Source organism: Sus scrofa, chromosome 7 (assembly GCF_000003025.6).
Source record: "Sus scrofa isolate TJ Tabasco breed Duroc chromosome 7, Sscrofa11.1, whole genome shotgun sequence".
Taxonomy (NCBI): domain Eukaryota; kingdom Metazoa; phylum Chordata; class Mammalia; order Artiodactyla; family Suidae; genus Sus; species Sus scrofa.
The window spans coordinates 54,670,690-54,692,579 of NC_010449.5; the positions used below are offsets into that span (position 1 = coordinate 54,670,690).

Here is a 21,890-nt window from a genome sequence, read left to right on the forward strand (position 1 = left end):
TGTCTGAAGGGGGTGTCATTTTGCAAATGTCTCCCCCAGTAGTATTGACACACTTTTTTTGGAGGGGGGGAGTTCTGTCCTTTTCTTTCCCAAACCGCTGCTTTATCCATGAAGGTGCTCTCACCTTATACAGGTCAGCCAGTTTGGGGGAAAAGGGATCCCTTTCTTTCCCAGTGATGGAGAAGTGTTTCCTTCATTTCCAATGAAATAATCTTCCTGGATGGAGAGTTCTTTGCCTTCCTGGAAATTGATGGTTTGCAGCACACACACATAGGGAAAGCCCAGCAGAGGAAGACCTGTAAAGTAGACTCGTGGTTGGGTCTCTGCTCCCATGAAGAGGGGAGGGACTCGGGGCAAATGCCTGCCTGAAACAGGCAAAATTGAGACAAAACTAAAGGAGGAAGGCTGCTGGGCGACTAAGGGTGACAGTTGGGACTTGCCCTCGGGCTTTCAAGAAGGCTGCTAAAGCTCCCGTCCAAAGTGGGTGGAAAGGGAGGAATGTCCAGAACAATATGAGATGTTCATGCTGGATGAATGGTGAGATGGGACTTTCATGGGCGTGAACCTCCTCCTGTCTCTTTACTTGGAAAAGCCGCCTCTTTAACTGAGACCCCAATACATCAACCCAGACGGCCGCCCTTTCCATCTCAGAGCCTTTGAATTCTCAGAGCCTTTGAATTCTTATTTTTCTAGATGTGCAGTGTCCTCCGTAGAAGGGTCTCATGAAGTCAAGCTCAAGACTGCCGGGGGACCCTTTCCTATGTTCCTCACCTGTTGAAAATGCCCTGGCTGTGGCACAGTGGGAATGAATCCGACTAGGAACCATGAGGTTGCGGGTTCAATCCCTGGCCTCACTCAGTGGGTTAAGGATCCAGCATTGCCATGAGCTGTGGTATAGGTCGCAGAGGTGGCTCAGATCCCACGTTGCTGTGGCTGTGGTGTAGGCCGGTGGCAACAGCTCCGATTAGACCCCTAGCCTGGGAACCTCCATATGCTGTGGGTGCAGCCCTAAAAAAAGACAGAAAAGACAAAAAAAAAAAAAAAATAAGAACAAACAATAAGTGCTGACAAGGATATGAAGAAAACAGCGTCCTCAAGCACTGTTGGTAGGCGTGTAAAGTGATGCAGCCACCGTGGAAAACAGTAATGGAGAGTCCTTGAAAAATTATAATTGGAACTCTGCACTATGATCCAGCAGTTACAACCCTGGGTATATATGTGAGGAAAATGAAAACTCTAATTAGAAAGTATATATGCACCCCTATATTCATTGCAGCATTATTTACAATCGCCAAGAAATGGAAGCAACCTAAGTGCCCATCAGTAGGTGACTGGATAAAGAAGATATAGTATATATACGCAGGGGAATATTACTCAGCCGTGATAAGGAATAAAATCTTGCCATTTGCAACAGCATGGATGGACCCATAGGATATTAAGCTAAGTGAAAGAAGTCAGTCAAAGACAAGTACTACATGATTCCACTTATATGTGGAGTCTAAAAAAACAAAACAAAGGAATGGCCATAACAAAACAGAAACAGATTTAGAGACAGAGAGAACCAGCAGGTGGTTGCCGGAAGGGAAGGAGTTGGAGGGAGAAAAGAAATAGGCGAGGGAGATTAAGAGTGCAAACTTCCAATTGCAGAATCAATGAGTCACAAGTATGACATGTTCAAGGTGGAGAATACGGTCAGGAATTATCTAACGTATTTGCATGGTGACATCCTCTACCTACACGTGGTGGTCATTTCAAAAAGTATGGGAATATTGAATCACTGTGTTGGGCAACAGGAAATAACATAGTGTCATAGGTCAATTTCCCTTCAAAAACAAATGAACAAACAACCCATAGATAAAGAGATCGGATTTGTGGTTACCAGGGGGAGGGAGGGGAATTGGATGAGGGCAGTCCCAAAGGTTCAGACTTCAGTTACAAGATAAACAAACACTAGGGATGTGCTGTCTGCATGATAACTATAAGCAGCACTGCTCTGTGCTACATGCGAAAGTTGTTAAGAGAGTAAATCCTAAGCGTTTTTTTCCTATTTCTTTAATTTTGTATCTACATAAGGTGACAGATGTTCCCTGAACTTATCGTGGTAATCGTTTCATGACGTATGTAAGTCAAATCATGATACTGTTCACCTTAAGCTTACCCAGTGCTGTATGTCAACTACGTCTCAATAAAACTGGAAGGAAAAAAATAAAATCACTGCCATATGATTATACCACATGGGCTCTTAAGGTAAACTTCAAAATCCCCAGAGAGAGCACGTGACTTGCCTACAGCTACACAGCACAGCATCCTCGGAGTGGAGAATAATTCCAGATGCCCTTGGAGGCAAGTTGAATGGAGACACAAACGGGGGCCCCCTCCTCTTCTGCCGTCCAGAATCCAGCATGTCCGTCTGGGTCCTTCCACTTGCCAGCGATCTAAGCAGAGGGTGAGGCTCTGCTTAGCTCTCAGAACCAGAGGCAGGTTCTGAACCAGGATGGCAGAGGCTGGGTACGGCTCCCTGGAGGCCCAGTGTGGGCTTGTCCAGCCCCAGAAGAGTGACTCTCCTGTCATACTCTGGCCTGCTTTTGTAGCCTCAGGGCCTGAGTGTGAGCTGGTCCTTCGGATTTCTCTGGAGTTTGTCTTCTAGGACTTGGGCGCTTGTCGCAATGAAACGCCTGTGACCTTTCCAAGCTGGCAAGAGATCCCTTTTCCACCCACAGAGCCTGTGGTATATAAAACAGAAATAAGTAAAGCACGCCTCGAATGCCATGGGACTGCCTACCCTGGCGCCTAGAACCTTCCCTCGGTTTCAGAAGGACAGGAAGCCGGGAAGCTTTCCTGCTTTCTGGGGCGAGCCCTGAGGAGAGCTACAGTTCTCACTCCCGGACAGAATTCATCATCAAAGAGCCCAGCGCTGGGAACAGCCTGGAGCCCATGAGCTCAGCCTGGCCCAGCCCTGCGAGCGGGGGAAGCAGTTCTAACTCAGGGAGGGGCGAGCACCGTGACCCTCACAGAGCTACTTCTTGCTGCCTGCTGGGTTGAAAGTCAAGTGTCAGAATGATACGGGCCGGGCCGAATGTGGTAAATGCTCCCATTACAGCTTTAAGGTGTGGATGTTGGAGTTCCCTGGTGGCCAGGGGATTAAGGATCTGGCATTGTCACTACTCGGGTCACTGCTGTGGCGTGGGTTCGATCCTTGGTTTGGGCATTTCCATGTACCGCCGCAAGCATGGCCAAAAAAGAAGTGTGTTTTAGCCAAGTACTGTGCACTGACCTGCCACTGGGACCCTTGGGACACTAGAATGCTCAGGAATGGGGCTGCCCCATTCTGTCTATTTTCTCAGTAACTGAAGGGAGCTGTAAGTCCTTTCTCTTGCAGCTCTGGGTGAAACTCTCTTCTCTGCTCTAGTGAATTCCATGGGGTCCGTGATTCTTCAGCCATGGGTTGTACTGAGTGCTAAGTCTTGCCCTCCCACCCCATCCCCCAGGTCCCTCCTTCTGGAAGCTTGTTCACAGTCAGAGAAGACTGAATGTGATCCTTGTTATTCCAGAAGTTTTTTCTGTGCCATAAATCTGGAGATGCCCTTCTCTTCGCTTATAACTGTTTCTTAAAACTTTCCGTAAACGAGGCACTTGGGTTTGTTGGGTTCTGGTAAACTGAGATTTTGCTTTTGATGTTACAGAATTTAATTACAGTATTTTTTGAAAGCAGTGTTAGAGCTTCTTCAAAATACCTGTCCTGCTAGAAAATTCTTCCATCTCCATAGAGGAAAGCCTGAGCTGAGGGTTTTTGCCTTGCTCTCAGGTGTGCATTGAGTTGTTTCTTGACGGCGGGGAAAATAATTTTGCTTGTGATTTTACTAAGTGCTCTATCCGATGTCTTCCAGTAGAAGCAAGGCTCTTTGCTAATGGGAGAGGCCAGCTCCCTTTTGGTATTTCAGTAAAGACATGAAAAGTGCTTAATTAAATGTGCATGCTTAACTGGTGATTCAGTTTCCAGCTATTTTTAGCTTAGTGACTTTATTTGCTGAAAGCTGTGGGTTAGGACCCATTCCTGATATTTAAACATGAAGTTCACATTTTCTCTTACAAGATAACTTTCCTCAGGGTAGGAACTGGTAGGACATTTTCTGAAATTTCAACAGGATGAGTGTATGACCTTAGAACTTTGTAGAAGAATATGATTAAAAATAATTGTTGGAGTTCCCTTTGTGGCTCAGCAGAAACGAATCTGACTAGTCTCCATGAGGACACAGATTCGATCCCTGGCCTCACTCAGTGGGTTAAGGATCCAGCTTTGCTGTGAGCTGTGGTGTAGGTCGCAGCCGTGGCTCAGAGCTGGCATTGCTATGACTGTGATGTAAGCCAGCAGCTGCAGATTCGACCCCTAGCCTGGGAACCTCCATGTGCCTTTGGTGAGGCCCCAAAAGACAAAAATAATAATAATAATAAACTCATTATCACATGAAATGAGTTTGCACAAAAAGGTCTTATTTGAAATGCACCTGAAAGTGACATTAACCTAAATGTATTTCATTATCTGTAAATTTCCTTCTCTTTACCAAACTGTGTGTGACTTAAGACAGTCCCTTCACCTCCAAAGACCTGACTTCTAAGCATCGTGGGAGTAGATCTTGCCTTCAGTCTCTCTGCCCTCAGCCACTTCCAGGCACCATAACCCAGGCCCAGGCCCAGGCCCCCAGGGCTGCACCCTGGTTTGATCTGCTGAAGGAAGTGGTCTAGGTATTTGATACTTAATGTTATTGCCAGTGTTCTCCATCATCTGAGGCCTGAGGTGCTGGTGATGGTGAGAGGGGGGATTTCAAAACCCAGTTGCCCTAAAGACTCAGCCAGTGGAACTCTCCTTGAGAAGTCACACGGGACTGGAACAGCCTGGATGTGCCGAGAAAATGGTTCTGCGAGCTTCTGGCAGAGGCGATCACCCAGGGAATTGAAATCGCACTGTGAGATCAGAATGGGACCCAAAGCAGCCCAGGTTTCCAAGGGTGCGAAGGTCTAGGTAGACCAGGACACACCTCAGAACCTTCTGGCAGTGTCTCTGTCAGTGTCCCAGCGTAACAAATGCAAAGAGCTGGGCTTTGTTCTAGTGGTCTCGCCTGGGCTTGTTCACTTCTGCGGAGGCCTGATTTAGTTATTTCTCTCTTCCTCCCTCCCTCCCTCCCTTCCCTTCTGGGACCACACCTGAAGCATATGGAGGTTCCCAGGCTAGGGGCTGAATCAGAGCTGCCGCTGCCAGCCTATACCACAGCCACAGCAACGTGGGATCTGACCTATGCCACAGCTCACAGCAGTGCCATCTGGGGGGAAGAAGCCTGCCTGAGGCTTACTGGGCTGGCCCAGGGTTTTTACTTCAGGGCATTGAAGAGGTCTGCCAGGAGACCTGAGCTGGGTAAGGTGGATTTACCTGCAGGAAGTAGGTGGCAGGGAAGGAATAGTCTCTCTGTGGGAAAGGAGGGGCCCCTCAGCAGGAGGCGGGAGGGTGAGTGTATCAGAAAGAGGGGGCCCGCCCAGGCTGTGCACTGCCAGACCCCTTTTAGCCCAGAAACAACACCTCTTGGAACTGATAATGGACCTTGGTGATGAGCGCTTGTTATCCAGCGATTTATTCTTTCTGATACAGTTCCGCATTAGAAGAATCAAGAGTGTGTCCTGGGATTAATTTTCATCTTGTTGGAGGAGGCCCAAGCAGTGGGTCTGCTGGTTATTTCACTGTTGCTGAAGACTCTGTGTCCACTGGGAAAACGTATCCATTGTGGGAATTTCTGTCTCTTCAGTTAGGGCGTTTACAAAGGCAAAATAGACAAGAGTTTAATGGTGGTGACAGGATAGCTGATATTTGGGGGACACTTATTGTATGCCAGGGATTGTTTTAAAATACTCTGTGGGGAGTTCCCATTGTGGTTCAGGAGTAATGAACCTGACTAGTATCTATGAGGACATGGATTTGATCCCTGGCCTCGCTCAGTGGGTTAAGGACCCAGCGTTGCCATGAGCTGTGGTGTAAGGTCACAGACGTGGCTCGGATCCCACGTTGCTGTGGCTGTGGTGTAGGCCGGCAGCTGCAGCTCTGATTCGACCCCTAGCCTGGGAACTTCCATATGCTACAGGTGCAGCCCTAAAGAGACAAAAAAAAAAAAAAGACGTCGTATGTGATGCTGATATAATCGTTGATGTTCTTTCTATACATAAATAAAGTAAAATAAAACTCTCTGTGTATTAACACCTTCAGTTTGCAGATGAGGCCAGAGGAGATAAGAAATTTGCCCAAGGACAGATACGTAACTTGGGATCAGGTACTTGACACCAAGACCTGAACCTAAACATAATCCACTTCAACCAGATTGGGATTGGAAGAGAAAAATCCTTTAGGAGTTTGGTTTGCTTTGGTTTTCCTTGAGAAGTATTTGCCGTGGGACCTATGAATGTATTGAAAGTGTGTGTGTTTTTTTTTAAGTCCTTTGGGTTTCGAGGAAGAGAGGGCCTTCCCCACCCACCCCACAATGTCTCTGCCCCTGGGCTCCCTCACTTTTCTGATGACAGGAGAGGAAATGATGACCCTGAATCACAGAGTCAGAGAGGCCAGGCCAGTAAACACCTGTGCACAAAATACAGTTTGTCCTGTGTTAGCAGGTAGCCTAGGAATATCGTATTGTTGGCTGAATGTGGTCTGTCTTAGTTGGAGCTGGTCTGGGTAACAAGGCACCTTTCTTTAATTTTTTTTTTTTTTTTTTTTTTTGTCTTTTGACCTTTTCTAGGGCCACTCCCGCGGCATATGGAGGTTCCCAGGCTAGGGGACCAATCGGAGCTGTAGCTGCCAGCCCACGCCAGAGCCACAGCAACGCAGGATCCGAGCCTCGTCTGCAACCTACACCACGGCAATGCCAGATCCTTAACCCACTGAGCAAGGCCAGGGATCGAACCTGCAACCTCATGGTTCCTAGTCAGATTCGTTAACCACTGTGCTACGACAAGAACTCCACAGGCACCTTTCGAAAAGGCGTGACGAGGGGAGGGATGGGCTGGGTGTTCGGGATGGAAATGCTGTAAAACTGGGTCGTGATGATCATTGTACAACTCAAGATATAATAAAATTCACTGAGTTAAAAAAAAAAAAACAAACAACCAAAGATGTGGCAAAGGGTCTCTTCAGCCTCTAAAGGATGGGTGGAAGTGCTGAGTCACGAGAGGTAATTTGAGCCAATGCTGCCACAGTTCTGGAAGCTAGATGTCTGAGATCAGGTGTGGACAAGGTTCTGAGGCTTGGTTCTTCAACAAGGTTCTTCTTGAGGGCTCTGGGGGAAAGCCTGTTCCCAGCGTCTCGCCCGCTTCTGATGGTTGCTGGCCATCCTTGGTGTTGTTGGTTTGGAAGTCTCTACGTCCGCCTTCATACGGCCTTGCCTCTGTTCATTGTCCAAATTTCTCTCTTCTTACAAGGACACTAGCGGTGGGGTTAAGGTCTGCTCTAAGCAGTGTGACCCCATCTTAGCTTGATTGCAACTGCAAAGACCCCATATTGAAAGAAAGTCACATTCACAGGTTCCTGGTGGGCATGAGTTTTGGGGAGAATGATATTCACCCCACTACCCCAGGTCATGAATTTTCCATGTTTTCGGTCTCTGCTGCGTTTTTTTCCTTTTTTTTCCCCTCTCACTGTCAGTTTTAGTTTCTCAGTGAACATTAATATTCCAAGGTTGAAGTCATCACTCACCCATGGAGGTGGCATGAATAGGCTGGAATTATTGGCATAAATCGCACAGCTGAAACTATGTAACTGTTTAACTTATTTGGAGGAAGAACAAAGGCCCCGAGGGTTGTTAGTTCTTAAGAGTTTTACTGTTTAATGGTCCCCAAAGGAGGCTGGAAAATAAGGCTGTCTTCTGTTACAGAGCACACTGAGAGAGAGTGTGTCCTGCCCTCTTTAGCCAACAACTGCAATTCTATCCCTAGAATCTCAGAAATTTTGAGCTGAGAGAGACCTCTAGCCTCATCGACTTGTAATCTAATGCTCTCATTTTACAAATGAATCCTTTTAGGGCCCAGAAAGGTTAGCTAACTTGTTCAAGGTCGCCAGCTAAGAAGGGACAGAGCAGACACCAGGACCCAGGTCTCAGACCCCCCAGGCTGGGGCATCTCTTGCTGAATCTGAGCCTCCTCCTGAAAAGAAGGCCCTTTGTCCTGAGAGAGCAGAAACCCTCCTGCTGGTGGAGATGCTGTGAGGCATGTCTTAGAGGTCAAGGGCAGTACTGAAGGTTCCTGTGCTGCTGGGCCTCTGGCAGCTTTCTTGGATTTCTTTGTGAATGTAGAAATGGCAAATGGAGTTTTAACTCTTACAGACAGCACTCAATTCCACTCATAAAAAGGCAGTGGTGGGAGCAGGAGAGTGTGGGGCTCCTGATGGAAGAAGAGCTGATCAGGTGCACGTAAGCTCAGCTCGTCACAGAGACAGAGATGGAAACGGATGGGGCGGGGGTGGGAAAATGTTTCCTTTCCGTCTCTTCCACATACCTGGCCCTAGGCTGCCTGATGTCCTTTTTTTTCTTCTTCTTCTTCCTGCTTTTTTGTCTTTTTAGGGCCACACCCACAACATATGGAGGTTCCCAGGCTAGGGGGCTAATTGGAGCTGTTGCCGCTGGCCTACGCCACAGCCACAGCACCACTGGATCCGAGCCACATCTGTGACCTACACCACAGCTGACAGCAACGCCGGATCCTCAACCCACTGAGCGATGCCAGGGATCGAACCCTCGTCCTCATGGATACTAATCAAATTTGTTTCTGCTGCGTCATAACCAGAACACCCCTGATGTCCATTTTAACTAGATTTCACCTGCCCAGAAAGGGAGAGAGGGCAGACAAAACAGTACAATAGAAACAGCGTTCATTATGTCTGGAATAAGTGCAAAATGTTCATTTCTAGAGGCAGGTCAAACTGAAAAAGAAAGACCACTGGAAACTAAAATGCAGCCAGATAAGTTGAAGTGAATATCACGAGTTTTATTCTACAAGTGTCATTTAATTGTTGGTGTAGTATGTCTGGTGCACCCACACACACACAGTCTCTCTCAGGCACACTTACACACACTTTTTCTAAATCCTGTGCTCAGTAAGTCCTAGGGCTGGTTCTAGCTGCTCTGTAAGTCCTTCCTAGTTTATTTATTCTTGTCCCCACGTTTCTAAAGTCTACGTGGCCTTAACATAAACTCCTTTTCTCCTCCTTTGAAATGAGAATTCTGCTTGATTGTGGTTCTGCACATCACTTGGCACAGTGCCAGGCACACAGTAGGTCATCAGGTCCTCGAGGCCCCTGAAGTACGAGGGAGGTAGCCCTAGTGATATGTGGTGGGACTGCCCTGCTCCTCAAGGCTTCAGTTCAAGGCTGCTGTGTATTTGGACCATAATAATTAGAAACCTCTCATAGGATTGCCTTCACTGAATTGAATTAATTCAATTTTAAAGTCTTGGCATTTTTCAAGGGTTGAGTAGATTAATTCTCTACTGCATTTTCTATTAAAAAAAAAGTTGTAGGAGGACATTGCCTATCACATCCTTCTGGGCCCCTGATGTAAAATCCCGCAGAAATTTTAGTTTTTTTTTTTAAATAAATCCATGTCAGAGGGGTTTCCATTGTGGCACAGCAGAAATGAATCCAACTAGTATCCATGAGGATGAGGCTTCGGTCCTTGGCCTCCATCAGTGGGTTAAGGATCCAGTGTTGCCATGAGCTGTGGTGTAGGTCACAGACCTGGTTCAGATCTAGTGTTGCTGTGGCTGTGGCCTAGGCTGGAAGCTGTAGCTCCAATGTGACCCCTAGCCTAGGAACTTCCATATGCTGCAAGGGTGGCCCTAAAAAGCAAAAAATAAATAAATAAATAAAAATAAAGTAAAATAAAATAAATCCATGCCAGAAAAACCATGTTTTTTTCTGAGTGTCTGTTGTACTTGCTGGGGTAAGAAGAGTGTCATATCTGTTAGCTCTGTATTTAGGAGAACTGCCGTTCTGATTAGATTTTCCTTTTCCCCCTGGCAGTCAGAAAGCTCAGCTCCAGTATAGGCTTAGTCGTATACTTAATTGTTGTATATCTTGACATAGGTATTTTCCTTGTCCAGAGTTGCTTAATTTCATTTTAGATTTTGTTTGTTGCTTTTTAAAGCTTTTTTTTTTTGTCATAAAAATGTGTATAGTCATCATGAATTTTGGAAAAGAAAAAGAAAAATTGCCTGTGTGCTAATAATAACCCAGCCAGTGTAGCATCTATAAAGATTCGGGGAAATAGTACTTCCTTCTATGTCATTAGAAAGTACAGATTAAGGAGTTCCCGTCATGGCTCAGTGGTTAACCAAACCGACTAGCATCCACGAGGATGTGGGTTCGATCCCTGACCTTGCTCAGTGGGTTAAGGATCCGGTGTTGCCGTGGGCTGTCGTGTAGGTCACAGATATGGCTCGGATCCCAAGTTGCTGTGGCTGTGGTGTAGGCCGACAGCTACAGCTCCGATTTGACCCCTAGCCTGGGAACCCCTGTATGCCACAGGTGCAGCCCTAAAAAAAAAAAAACAAAAAAGAACAACAACAAAAAAGAAGAGTGAAGGTGTAAATAAACATCCATGTGAATAGCAATGAATAACACGTACTACATTTTGGTATCTGCTACTCTGCCTTTCCATATTGTTTTTAAAAATTTATTTCTATGTATACTGATAGCGTATGTTTTAAATATTCAACCAATACAGCCTTATCCGGGACTAGAAGGGACCCTAGATTTCTCCAAATGTTGCACATTCAGATGCCTCCAGGGCTCATTCAATTATCACTAGTGATTAAGTTGGCCAGGGATCAAAGTTGGGGACCACGACAGGGCTGGTGGGGACATGGCAGCATGGAAAGGGGGTGCCCCCCACCCAGCTCCCTTCACTGCTGCCAGGTGACTGTGCTGGATCAGTCCTGCTAAATCTGCTGAGTTTTTTGTTTTTTTTTTTTTCCAAGAGAAATCAGAAATCCAGATTTTAATCTGAAATCTCCTGATGTTTATAACATAGCAGCTAATAAATAAATTCTGTTTTTGAAAATGCCAGCCCGATGCAGTGCCATCCTGTGGGTTGCCAGTTTAGGATCTTTGCTCTGACACGTCCATTGTTTTTTAGCTGGCCGCTGAGCCCTGGAAAGGTCAGGTGGCTTGTGATGTGGCTGCAGACGTTGCTCTATCGTCCCCTCCTCATCAAAGCCTGGCCCTCTGTGGCTAATTTGTCACAGAATAGGAAGAACAAATAAGAGTTGGAAATTGAGCAAGGCTACTCTGAAGGTTAATTGAATCTCCCCTTCTACTGGCTTTCATTTTCTTTTTAAATCATTTTGGTGCAGGGGAATCAGAGAAAATTAGGCTCGAATTCCAGCTCTAGTCTTTCACAGTCGTATGACTTTGAGCCAGCTTTTGGTGTCTCATTTGTGTTTTCCTGTACCGTCTGCTTTCTTTCTTGTTTCTCCCTCTTTCTTTACCTTTCCTGCTTTCAAGTTCTGTTTAAAAGGGCTCTCTGTGGAGCTGGATAGGAATCTTGATTTTTCCACCTGCTAGCTGTGTGACCTTGGGCGAGTTACTCAAGTTTTTATGCCTCAGTTTCCTCATCTATAAAATGGGGATAATGATAGCACCGACCTCAAAGGTATGATGGAAAGCATTTGTTTGTGTAAAGGGTGACGAGCAGAGCTTGGCACACATCCAGAGCTATGGAGACACTGGCTGTCTCTCCCCCTCCCCCTTTCTCCTTTTTGTCTCCTCTGCTGCTTTGGAAGCTATAGATACTCAGCCCAGTGGGCCAGGCTCTGGTTCCCCTTCTCACTGTAAGCCCTTGTACCTCACAATGCCCCCATGCAGGCAGCCTCCAGCCCCCCAGTGTGGACCAGATCCAGCAGGGGGTTCGGCTCCTCACCCATGACTTTCTGTTCTGTTTCTGAAAATGTGATTTTGAGCCTACCTGTGTCCTTTTTTCTGAGCTCCTTTTTTTTTTTTTTTTTTTTTTCCTTCCCTGTTGTTGCTGTACATTTCGAAGAGCTGAAACAAGTCAACTGCCTGCTGTCTTGACCTCACCCTGGCTAAGTTACTTCCTTGGTCACACAGGGCTGATAGCTGTCAGGTGTCTCTGAAGATTATGTTATGAGATAAAGGGTAAAAGCAGTGTGAGTTTGCGTTAGCACGAGTTCTGAACGCAGCAGATAACTTGTCCTGGAAACCATAGAGAGCCTGTCAATGGATTCACAAAGCCTTCCCCCAGCAGGCCTGTCCAAATGGCCAAGAATGTGGCACACGTGTTAATTAAAGAAATTGTCTTTTTCCCTAAAGACTTTAAATGTAGGAAAAACTGAGACTACGCTTACATTGCAATTAAATTGCTTCTTCTTCGGCCTTTAAAACCTCACCATCCAATCTTTTTCAACTTTTAGGTTAAATTGAATAAGGGATCTGACCTGACTGGCCCAGCCATACAACTCCTCAAGAACAGTTCATAGTCACAGTGGAGAGGTACGTATTGCTGAGACCCTCGGTTTTTGTTTGTTTGTTTTTGTTTTTTGTCTTTTTTGTCTCTTGAGGGCCACACCCTCCGAACATGAAGGTTCTCAGGCCAGGGGTTGAATTGGAGCCGTAGCCACCACCCTACACCACAGCCACAGCAACGCAGGATCCGAGCCCGAGTCTGCGACCTATACCATAGCTCATGGCAACACCGGATCCTTAACCCACTGAGCAAGGCCGGGGCCCGAACCCGCAACCTCATGTTTCCTAGTCGAGTTCGTTAACCCCTGAACTGCAACAGGAACTCCTGGCTTATTTTATGTTTTTAGTTCAATAAGCCTACTCTTGACCAGTCAGGAAACTGGTTGAGCCACCCAAGCTCTGTTCCCTTTGCAGCCAAAGGGACAAGAAGGATGTCTACTTCAGCTCCCTGTCACCAGCATCATGTCAGAGACACTGGAATTCCTGCTTGACTTTGGTTTTGGCCCTTCACTCACTGCACTTAAAAAGCCCTGGAGTTCCCATTATGGCTTAGCAGTTATGAACCCAACTAGCATCCATGAGGACACAGGTTCAATCCCTGGCCTCACTCAGTGGGTTAAGAAACCAGCGTTGTTGGAGTTCCCATCATGGCGCAGTGGTTAACGAATCCAACTAGGAACCATGAGGTTGCGGGTTCAATCCCTGGCCCTGCTCAGTGGGTTAAGGATCCCGCATTGCTGTGGCTCTGGAGTAGGCCAGTGGCTACAGCTCCGATTAGACCCCTAGCCTGGGAACCTCCATGTGCCTCAGGAGCGGCCCTAGAAAAGGCAAAAAGACAAAAAAAAAAAAAGAAAGAAAGAAAGAAAGAAACCAGCGTTGTCATGAGCTGTGGTATAGGTCACAGACGAGGCTCGGATCCTGTGCTGCCAGAGCTGTGGTGTAGGCTGGCAGCTGCAGTCCAATTTGACCCCCAGTCTGGGAACTTCCATATGCTGCAGGTGTGGCCCTAAATGAAATGAAAAAAGAAAAAAAGTCCCTGTTAACAAGCATCTTGGTTATTTCTCATTGACTTGGCACAAGTAGCAGGGCTCTGGAGAGACAAGGGGTGAGCTCGGAGCTGTGCCCCTTGGAGAACCTGGTTAAATCTGCAGAGCCTCTCCCCAGAAAATGGTGCACATACACACATACACTTTCACATATGATTTCATACAGTTCCAGAGACCAAGTTAAGAATGCTTGTTTTGGGTTTTTTTTTTTTTTTCCTTTTCTTTTTTCTTTCTTTTTTGGCCACCCCACAGCATGGAGGGCCAGGGCCAGTTGTCACATCCGAGCCATAGTCTCGAACTAAGCCACAGCTGGGGCAATGCCGGATCCCCAACCCACTGTGCCAGGCTGAGGATCAAACCTGTGTCTCTGTGCTCCCAAGATGCTCACAATCCTATTGTGCCACAGCAGAAGTAAGGTGACATGTCCCCTAGAGTTCAGTTTTAAGGAAGCTCAGCTCATAAAACAACTGTCAGCTCAAAGGTTGGTGTAGCTGAAAAGCATATTCTGAGGTCCAGCCTAGATTCTCAATCAAATCAATGAGACAAAGAAATCCTTTTCTTGCCTGGGTGAGTTTAGGAGCTGGGATCTTTGAAGGCCTGTCCTCACTGAATTGGAACCCCTGCCCGAGATGGTTTGCAGTGTGTTTGGGCCCTGTATGTACCAGCGTCGCCTCGATTTTAGAAAAGGGCTTCTGAGGCCTCTCTGGATGTAGGTCTCATGGGAGTTCATTTGGTGATGCCCCAAACACATTTTTGAGAGATCGTTTTGTCCTGCCTGTTCTGTCTGCACTGTTGGCCACCAGAGTTCTTGTGCTGACTGTTTTTAGCAGCGGCTACTTGAAACCATTCCAGGAGAAGCTGTTGCCATAGCTACCTTGGCTGCCAGAGTTACCATTTTCTCCTTTGTGTTAGCTTGTGGTTTCCCTGATTTTTAAGGTGACAGCTGATGCTCTGTTTTCCTGCCGTGCAGCAAGGAAAGACTGGATTTTTGTTGCTGTTGATGTTTGGTGTTATACGTTTGGAATGGGTGTGTGTGGGTGGGTGTGGGTGTGGGTGTTGTATACAAGATAAAGCTACCTTAAAAAAAAAAATGAAAAGCCAGATAATGCATATACATTTTCCACATTCCGGTTTTTAATTTTGTTCTAGCAGTTGAATTGGGTCCACTTTTAGCCCAATTTTGGACTGATGGCTGTCGTCAGATGCCTTAATCAGGGGGCAAGAAATGGCCAAGTTCCATTTCACACTGCCTGCAATGCCCAGGAGCAAGGACCCCTGGGACCTGGGCCGAGTCTGAACTTGACCCCTGCATTGGGGCTGCCTCCAAGAAAGCAGAAGGCTGAATCAGGCCCTTTCTGCTCTGAAAGCGGAGGTGGGGCCAGCAGACGGTACAGCCACACCTGGTGGCAACAGCAGCCCCATATCACGTCTCTGTCCGAGATGATAAACACTACACCCCACACACACCTGGTGCAACAGGCGGGTTAAGTCTGCAGAGGGATTTAAGGCTGCCTGGTAACAGAAATAATCAAGCATGCCTTCTGGTCCCCCTTGTCCCTACTGGACTTCTTTCACCTGCTCCCAACAGGACCCTCTTCTCAGCATTTTCCAATTTGCTTGTCTTAGAAATAAATGTTCATCAGATTAAAGAAATACCACCCAGGAGTTCCCATCATGGCGCAGTGGTTAACGAATCCGACTAGGAACCATGAGGTTGCGGGTTCGGTCCCTGCCCTTGCTCAGCGGGTTAACGATCCGGCGTTGCCGTGAGCTGTGGTGTAGGTTGCAGACGCGGCTCGGATCCCGCGTTGCTGTGGCTCTGGCGTAGGCCGGTGGCTGCAGCTCCGATTGGACCCCTGGCCTGGGAACCTCCACATGCCGCGGGAGCGGCCCAAGAAATAGCAAAAAGACATAGCAAAAAAAAAGAAAAAGATAAAGAAATACCACCCGGCCCAGTTTACCAGTGCTCAAGACTGTTTGTGATGGGGGTGGTTGCCCGTTTGTTGGCGGCTGAAAGGCGCCAGCGGGAATCGGCCCAGGTGGGTTCTGTGAACACATCTGGGTAGTGACAGATCATCACTGGCTTTGCCTTTTAGGGTGGTGGGCTCCTCTGCTCCTCACATGCTTCTAAACCTACCTGTACCCCCGCTCCCCAGATCAAGATGAATGCCATGCTGGAGACCTCCGAGCTTCCGGCCGTGTTTGATGGGGTGAAGCTGGCCGCAGTGGCTGCTGTGCTGTATGTGATCGTCCGGTGTTTGAACCTGAAGAGCCCCACAGCCCCGCCTGACCTCTACTTCCAGGACTCAGGGCTCTCACGCTTCCTGCTCAAGTCCTGTCCTCTTCTGACCAAAGAGTGAGTAGAACCAAACCCACCTGGTCTCCCGCCTGCTGATCTGTTTGGTCAATGCAGTGTTCAGAGAAGAACCCGCTCATAGTGTGTCCTCAAGGCATCCATATAAAACAGTGTCATTGGTGTTAAAATAGCCACAGCCTCGCTAGGAGTCTGGTGTTTGAATCCTGGCGGGTAGGAGACAGAATCAGATCTTTGTTGCCTAGAAACATTTCTTCCTCTGCAGTGCGATGTCATCACCCATGACAAGGACCTTGCAGAAAACAGTAGTCATTTTTCAGTAGATCCAGAAAATTTGGACCATACCTAGCTCTTAATCAAGTGCTCTGTTGCCAGTTCTAAGTCAGAGGAATCATCCTGACCCCAAATAATTAATAAGCAGAAAGCGCAGGGCTCATGAGTTGGATGCTCTCCCTCTGTTTTATTGAAAAGACCCTGAACATTAGCTAAGAGAAGCCACTTAACGAGAATGTTTTCCTGCCGAGTGAAGCCCATGTCCCCACAGAGGCCCCGGGTCTGTACTTTGGAGGTGGCAGTGCTTCCAATAGAGGAGATCGTAGTTGTTAAACTGAGAAACTGCCTTCCATGTCCAGATCCTGCCTTCAGGAGATATGCTGAGAAATTCCCCCTGCTGATGCCTTCTGAGTAACCTCATCTTCCCTCAGGTCGGGGGTCGAGCCTCTCACGTGAAGCGTTCCATGCTCTCCTGAGTCTGAGTGCTTCCTCCTCCCTTGTCATGACACCTTCACTGATTGTTTGTGCCTCTTCAAGCCTGTTCCTTTCTGCCCGGTGTGCCTTTTCAGATGGCAGCTGCTGGAGAGCTGTCTTATCCAAACCATGTCCCTGAGCATCTGCCCAACAGAGTGTCTAATGTTTGGTGGACCATAGCAGAAGCTCCTCCGTCTATCCTTCTTTTTTTCTTTTTAGGGCCGCACCCGGGACATATGGAAGTTCCCAGGCTGGGGTCAAATTGGAGCTACAGCTGCTGGCCTATACCACAGCCACAGCCGCAGCAATGTGAGATCCAAGCCCCGTCTGTGACCTACACCACGGCTCACTGCAATGCCGGATCCTTAACCCACTAAGGGAAGCTAGAGATCAAACCCACATCCTCATGGATCCTAGTCAAATTTGCTTCCCCTGTGTCACAACAGGAAGTCCCCTTCCATCTATCCTGGTGTAACCTCTCACCCCCTCTGTTGGGGGTTGGTGACCCCGGATCAGCAATTCTCTTCTAAGAGCGAACGGGCAGTAGAGACAGCTGAGCGTTTGGGCTCTTGCTTTGCCCTCTTTGGTTGTCAAGTTCGTTTTCACGTGCTGTTAGCCAAGGGTGAAGGACCCTGGGCCCGGGGTGTTTGGGGTGTCGGTGTACAGTTTGCTCAGAGTTGTAATAACAGTGCCGTGCTTCCCCCTGCCCCCGCCACTGCTGCCCTGAAGTTACTATCAATTTTTTTTTTATTATTATTTTTATTTTCCCACTGTACAGCAAGGGGGTCAGGTCATCCTTAGATGTATACATTGCAGATGTATACATTGCATACTATCAATTTTGAGAGAAACTTACAACGCGATCATATTGCCTCACACCTGTGGACTGCCGTGTACCGTATAACTATCATCATCATGAATTTGGACCTGCCTCTGCCAAGAGGACTATGCAGTATTTACAAGGGTTAGACAAGGACATGCATGGTGTTCTTGGGAAACAGTGTTTGCACTGACACCTCTCCTCCCTCAGGCATATGCACGTATGTTTTCCAAATCATCCAGCAGTTTTCTTCAATACAAACTTAACTTAGGTAATTCACTTGTCTGGACTGACAAGGAACATCTGTACCCAGTTTCAGACCGAGTGGGACCCGACTAGACCCGGTGCCTGGGTCTTTGTAGATAGTTTTTGAACACCAAGGTATTAAAAGCCCTGTAAGCTTATAGAAGATGAGTACAAATTTCCACCCAGAATCTGTTCCTGAGTAATTAGAGGAAGCCATGGGAAAGCTGCTCCTGCCCAAGCTCTGGGGAAACATCAAACCTTATTATCATAAGGTTTGTTTCCACATTAATTGTTCAAAGCATTAAAAAAAAAAAAAAAAAAAAAAAGCTGATTTTGGCAGGGTTTTTTTTGTTGTGTTTTGTTTTTTTTAAACCTCTTTTCTTGTTCTCCTTTGAAAAATAACCCAGAGAGGGAGTTCCCGTCATGGCTCAGCAGAAACGAATCCCACTAGTAGCCATGAGGATGCAGGATCGATACCCAGCCTTGCTCAGTGGGTTAAGGATCCAGTGTTACCATGAGTTGTTGCATAGGTTGCACATGTGGCTTGGGTGCAGCATTGCTGTGGCTGTGGTATAGGCCAGTAGCTGCAGCTCTGATTTGCCCCCTAGCCTGGGAACTTCCATGTACTGCAGGTGCAGCCCTAAAAATCAGAAAAAAGAAAAGAAAAATAACCCAGGGACATAAGTCCAACAGTTTCCCTGATTTTTCTGCTTCCTGGCACACTTTCTCAATGAGCCTGGGCACTAGCCTGGCGCCATGTGACCTCTGTTGGCATGGCCCCAACCCACCCTCCTGGTATGGACGTGCATCCTGGTCACCTTGGACCTTGTGGCTCTGGCCACCCTCTTGCCCCACCCTTCTCGTTAACCAGTTGCCACTCTCCTTCCTAGTGAAACCTAAATGAGGAGGGTGGCGTCGGCCCAGGTTAAAGGCAGAACTGATGCATGTTTAAAACTTAGCTACAGTTTGAAAGTGGCTGTAAAGGGACAAATTCCCCAGAAACAATGTACTTCCATGACCTGTCCCGTTGAGCCTCGGACCAGCAATTCTCTCATAGAGTACGTCATTTCTTTTTTTCAGGTCTTTTTTTTTTTTTTTTTTTTTTTGCTTTTTAGGGATGCACCCACAGCATATGGAGGTTCCCAGGCTAGTGGTCGAATTGGATCTGTAGCCACTGGCCTATGCCACAGCCGCAGCAAGGCAGGATCCGAACCGCATCTGCCACCTACACCACAGCTCATCACAGCAATGGCAAAGCCGGATCCTTAACCCACTGAGCGAGGCCAGGGATCGAACCTGCAGCCTCATGGTTCCTAGTCAGATTCGTTTCCGCTGCACCACGATGGGAACTCCACATTGGAGCATTTCTTAAGCAGCTAAATGCGAAACTCCCAACTTCTCCAATTTGATCATGACAAATGATTTTTTTTAATGATTTTTATTTTTTCCATTATAGTTGGTTTACAGTGTTCTGCCAGTTTTCTACTGTACAGCAAATTGATATAGTCACACATACATATATACAATTCTTTTTCTCACATTATCCTCCATTATGTTCCATCATAAGTGACTAGATAGAGTTCTCAGTGCTTTACAGCAGGATCTCATTGCTTATCCGTTCCAAAGGCAATAATCTGCATCTATTAACCCCAGATTCCCAGTCCATCCCACTCCCTCCCCCTCCCCCTTGGCCACCACAAGTCTGTTCTCTAAGTCCATGAGTTTCTTTTCTGTGGAAAGGTTTATTTGTGCTGTATATTAGATTCCAGATAGAAGTGCTATCATATGGTATTTGTCTTTCTCTTTCTGACTTACTTCACTTAGTATGAGAGTCTCTAGTTGCATCCATGTTGCTGCCAATGGCATTATTTTGTTCTTTTTTATGGCTGCGTACTATTCCATTGTGTATATATATACCACGTCTTCTTAATCCAGTCATCTGTGACAAATGATTATTAAAGAGCAAAAGGGTTCACTTTTCCCCCTCCATCTTTCAACTAACCTCTTATTTTTTTTTATTTAGACTCTAATTTGGGGAAAAAACTATATCTTGCCTGCGTCCAGGCAAGCATTCACGTAGTGGATCACCAAAATGTTTTCTCATATTACTCTCCCTTGAGCACATTATAGCATTTAAAGTTTTGAGTATCTTTCATAGACACAATGCTGTTTAATCCCCTGAACAGCTTTGTGGTTAGATTCATTTTTCCCCTCATTCTAAGGATGGGGAAACAAGGAGTAGGAGAGGAGGAAGCTGAACCCAAGTCTGGGACCTTCCTTCTCATCCACAGGGAGGGGCACAGAGACCTTTCTCAGGATGCGGGCGAGAGAAGCAAGGCCGAGAACAGTAAGGGGCCGGCCCATGATTAGAGTGTAGCTGGACTGGCCCCAGAGTGGCCTTCCGATTCCTGCATGACCCTGTTTCTATTTTAATCACTCTATTGGATGCCACTGGCCTTTTGATGTTCTTTCTCTGTGTGGCGTGTCTGTAACAGCCACCCATAGATTTGAAGCTGAGGGCAGGAAACATATCTGTTATGGATAAAAGTGCTTCTCCTGCGACTTTGAAGATTTTTTTCCTAGAGGAAGCCTGTCTGCAGCTTTCACAAACAATCGTCTAGCCTAGAAATTTCAGTTAATTGGTTTACAACAAGCCGATGGTTGTTATTCAGTAACCCTGACTGAAAGTGGCCAGTTATGACAACTTATATGTGGAATCAGGACATAGCCTCTCGCTAAAAGTCGGTGAAAAGTGAACATTGAAAACCTGTTAGGGGAACATGGATTTTTTTTCCCCTCTTTTCAGCATTAAAGGCAGTTTTTAAATCTCTTTTGAGATCATCTATCCAAAGATACAATGGAAACAAGTCTTTTAATGTCTAAAGCAAAACTTTTCTAAGAAGGGAGGATATGTCTCTTGTTCACTTAGCAACAGATCAGTATTTATCTAATGATTCATTTTTTTGTTCTTAAGAAGTGTTTGCTTTCAGTGAAACAAGAAGATTAAAAGTGTCAATCAGAATTATGAGAAAATCTAGGTGTTCCCGTTGTGGCTCAGCAGGTTACAAACCCAATTTGTACGCATGAGGATGCAGGTTCAATCCTCAGCCTCCCTCATTGGGTTAAGGCTCTGGCTATTGCTGTGAACTCTGCTGTAGGTCACAGACACGGTTCTGATCCAGAGTTGCTGTGGCTGTGGTATACCCAGCAGCTGCAACTCCCACTCTAATTTGACCCCAAGCCTGGGAACCTCCATATGCCGCAGGCATGGCCCTGAAAAGCAAAAAGAAAAGAATCATGAAAAAATATAGATGATGATATTGGTCTCCATTTTTTTCCTGAATAAAAAATTTAATTCATATTCTGTTTTTTAAAAAATGAAGAATAAAGTGAAACACAAAAATCTAAGTCTCCCTCTCAGAAATGCATACCATCTGGGACTTTGACCATCATCCCTGTGGGTTTTTTTTTTTTTTTCTGCTGTAGCTACTTTTCCCCACCAAAATCAGGGCATGTATAGTGTTCGGTAACCTCCTTTAATAATTAGTATGCCATAGACACTTACCCACAATGCTCTCACATTTGATTTTTTAACAGCTTCAGAATTCTGTCAACCACTCCAATTTCCTAGTGGCTACTGGCAGCAGTTGGTATAGAGAAAAAGCCTAGAATTGAAATGTGTATTAGGATGCAAACCGAGGTCTTCTAAACTAGCTGCACAATCCTGGACCAAGTGGTTTCCTCGGTTTCCCTGTGTATAAAGTGAAATGGTCTCACAGAGCTACTTCTCATCATGACGCGATGACAGGAAAGTGCTATCCAAGGCAGCACCAGTGTTCTTTTTATTTATACATGTGGTGGACACTACCTAGACCTCTAATACTCCAGCTTTTTGTTGGGGTGAATGACTCAATAACTAGTTGTCACAGAGCCATGAAGAAGGTGACATTCTAGAGCTGTGCTTTTTATATATATACACACACACATACACATATTTATACACACACATATATGTACACACATGTATTTATACACATATACATGTATAAACATATATATACACATATGTATACACAATACATATATACACACATATACACATACATATATTTATACACACATATACACATTTATACACACATATACATATATTTTTATACACACATACATATATACACACATATTTATACATATATATACATATACACA

General features: G+C 46.2%; 1 protein-coding gene across 1 annotated transcript in view; it reads left to right on the forward strand.

Moving 5' to 3' along the window:
- ABHD2 (abhydrolase domain containing 2) overlaps positions 1-21,890 on the forward strand; it is a 120,447-nt gene that overhangs the window by 14,996 nt on the left and 83,561 nt on the right. Inside the window, exons 2-3 of the mRNA XM_001925989.7 lie at positions 12,457-12,535; positions 15,711-15,910. Coding sequence (XP_001926024.1) covers positions 15,717-15,910 — 194 coding nt within the window. The 5' untranslated portion in view covers positions 12,457-12,535; positions 15,711-15,716. The remainder of the gene's footprint in view (positions 1-12,456; positions 12,536-15,710; positions 15,911-21,890) is intronic.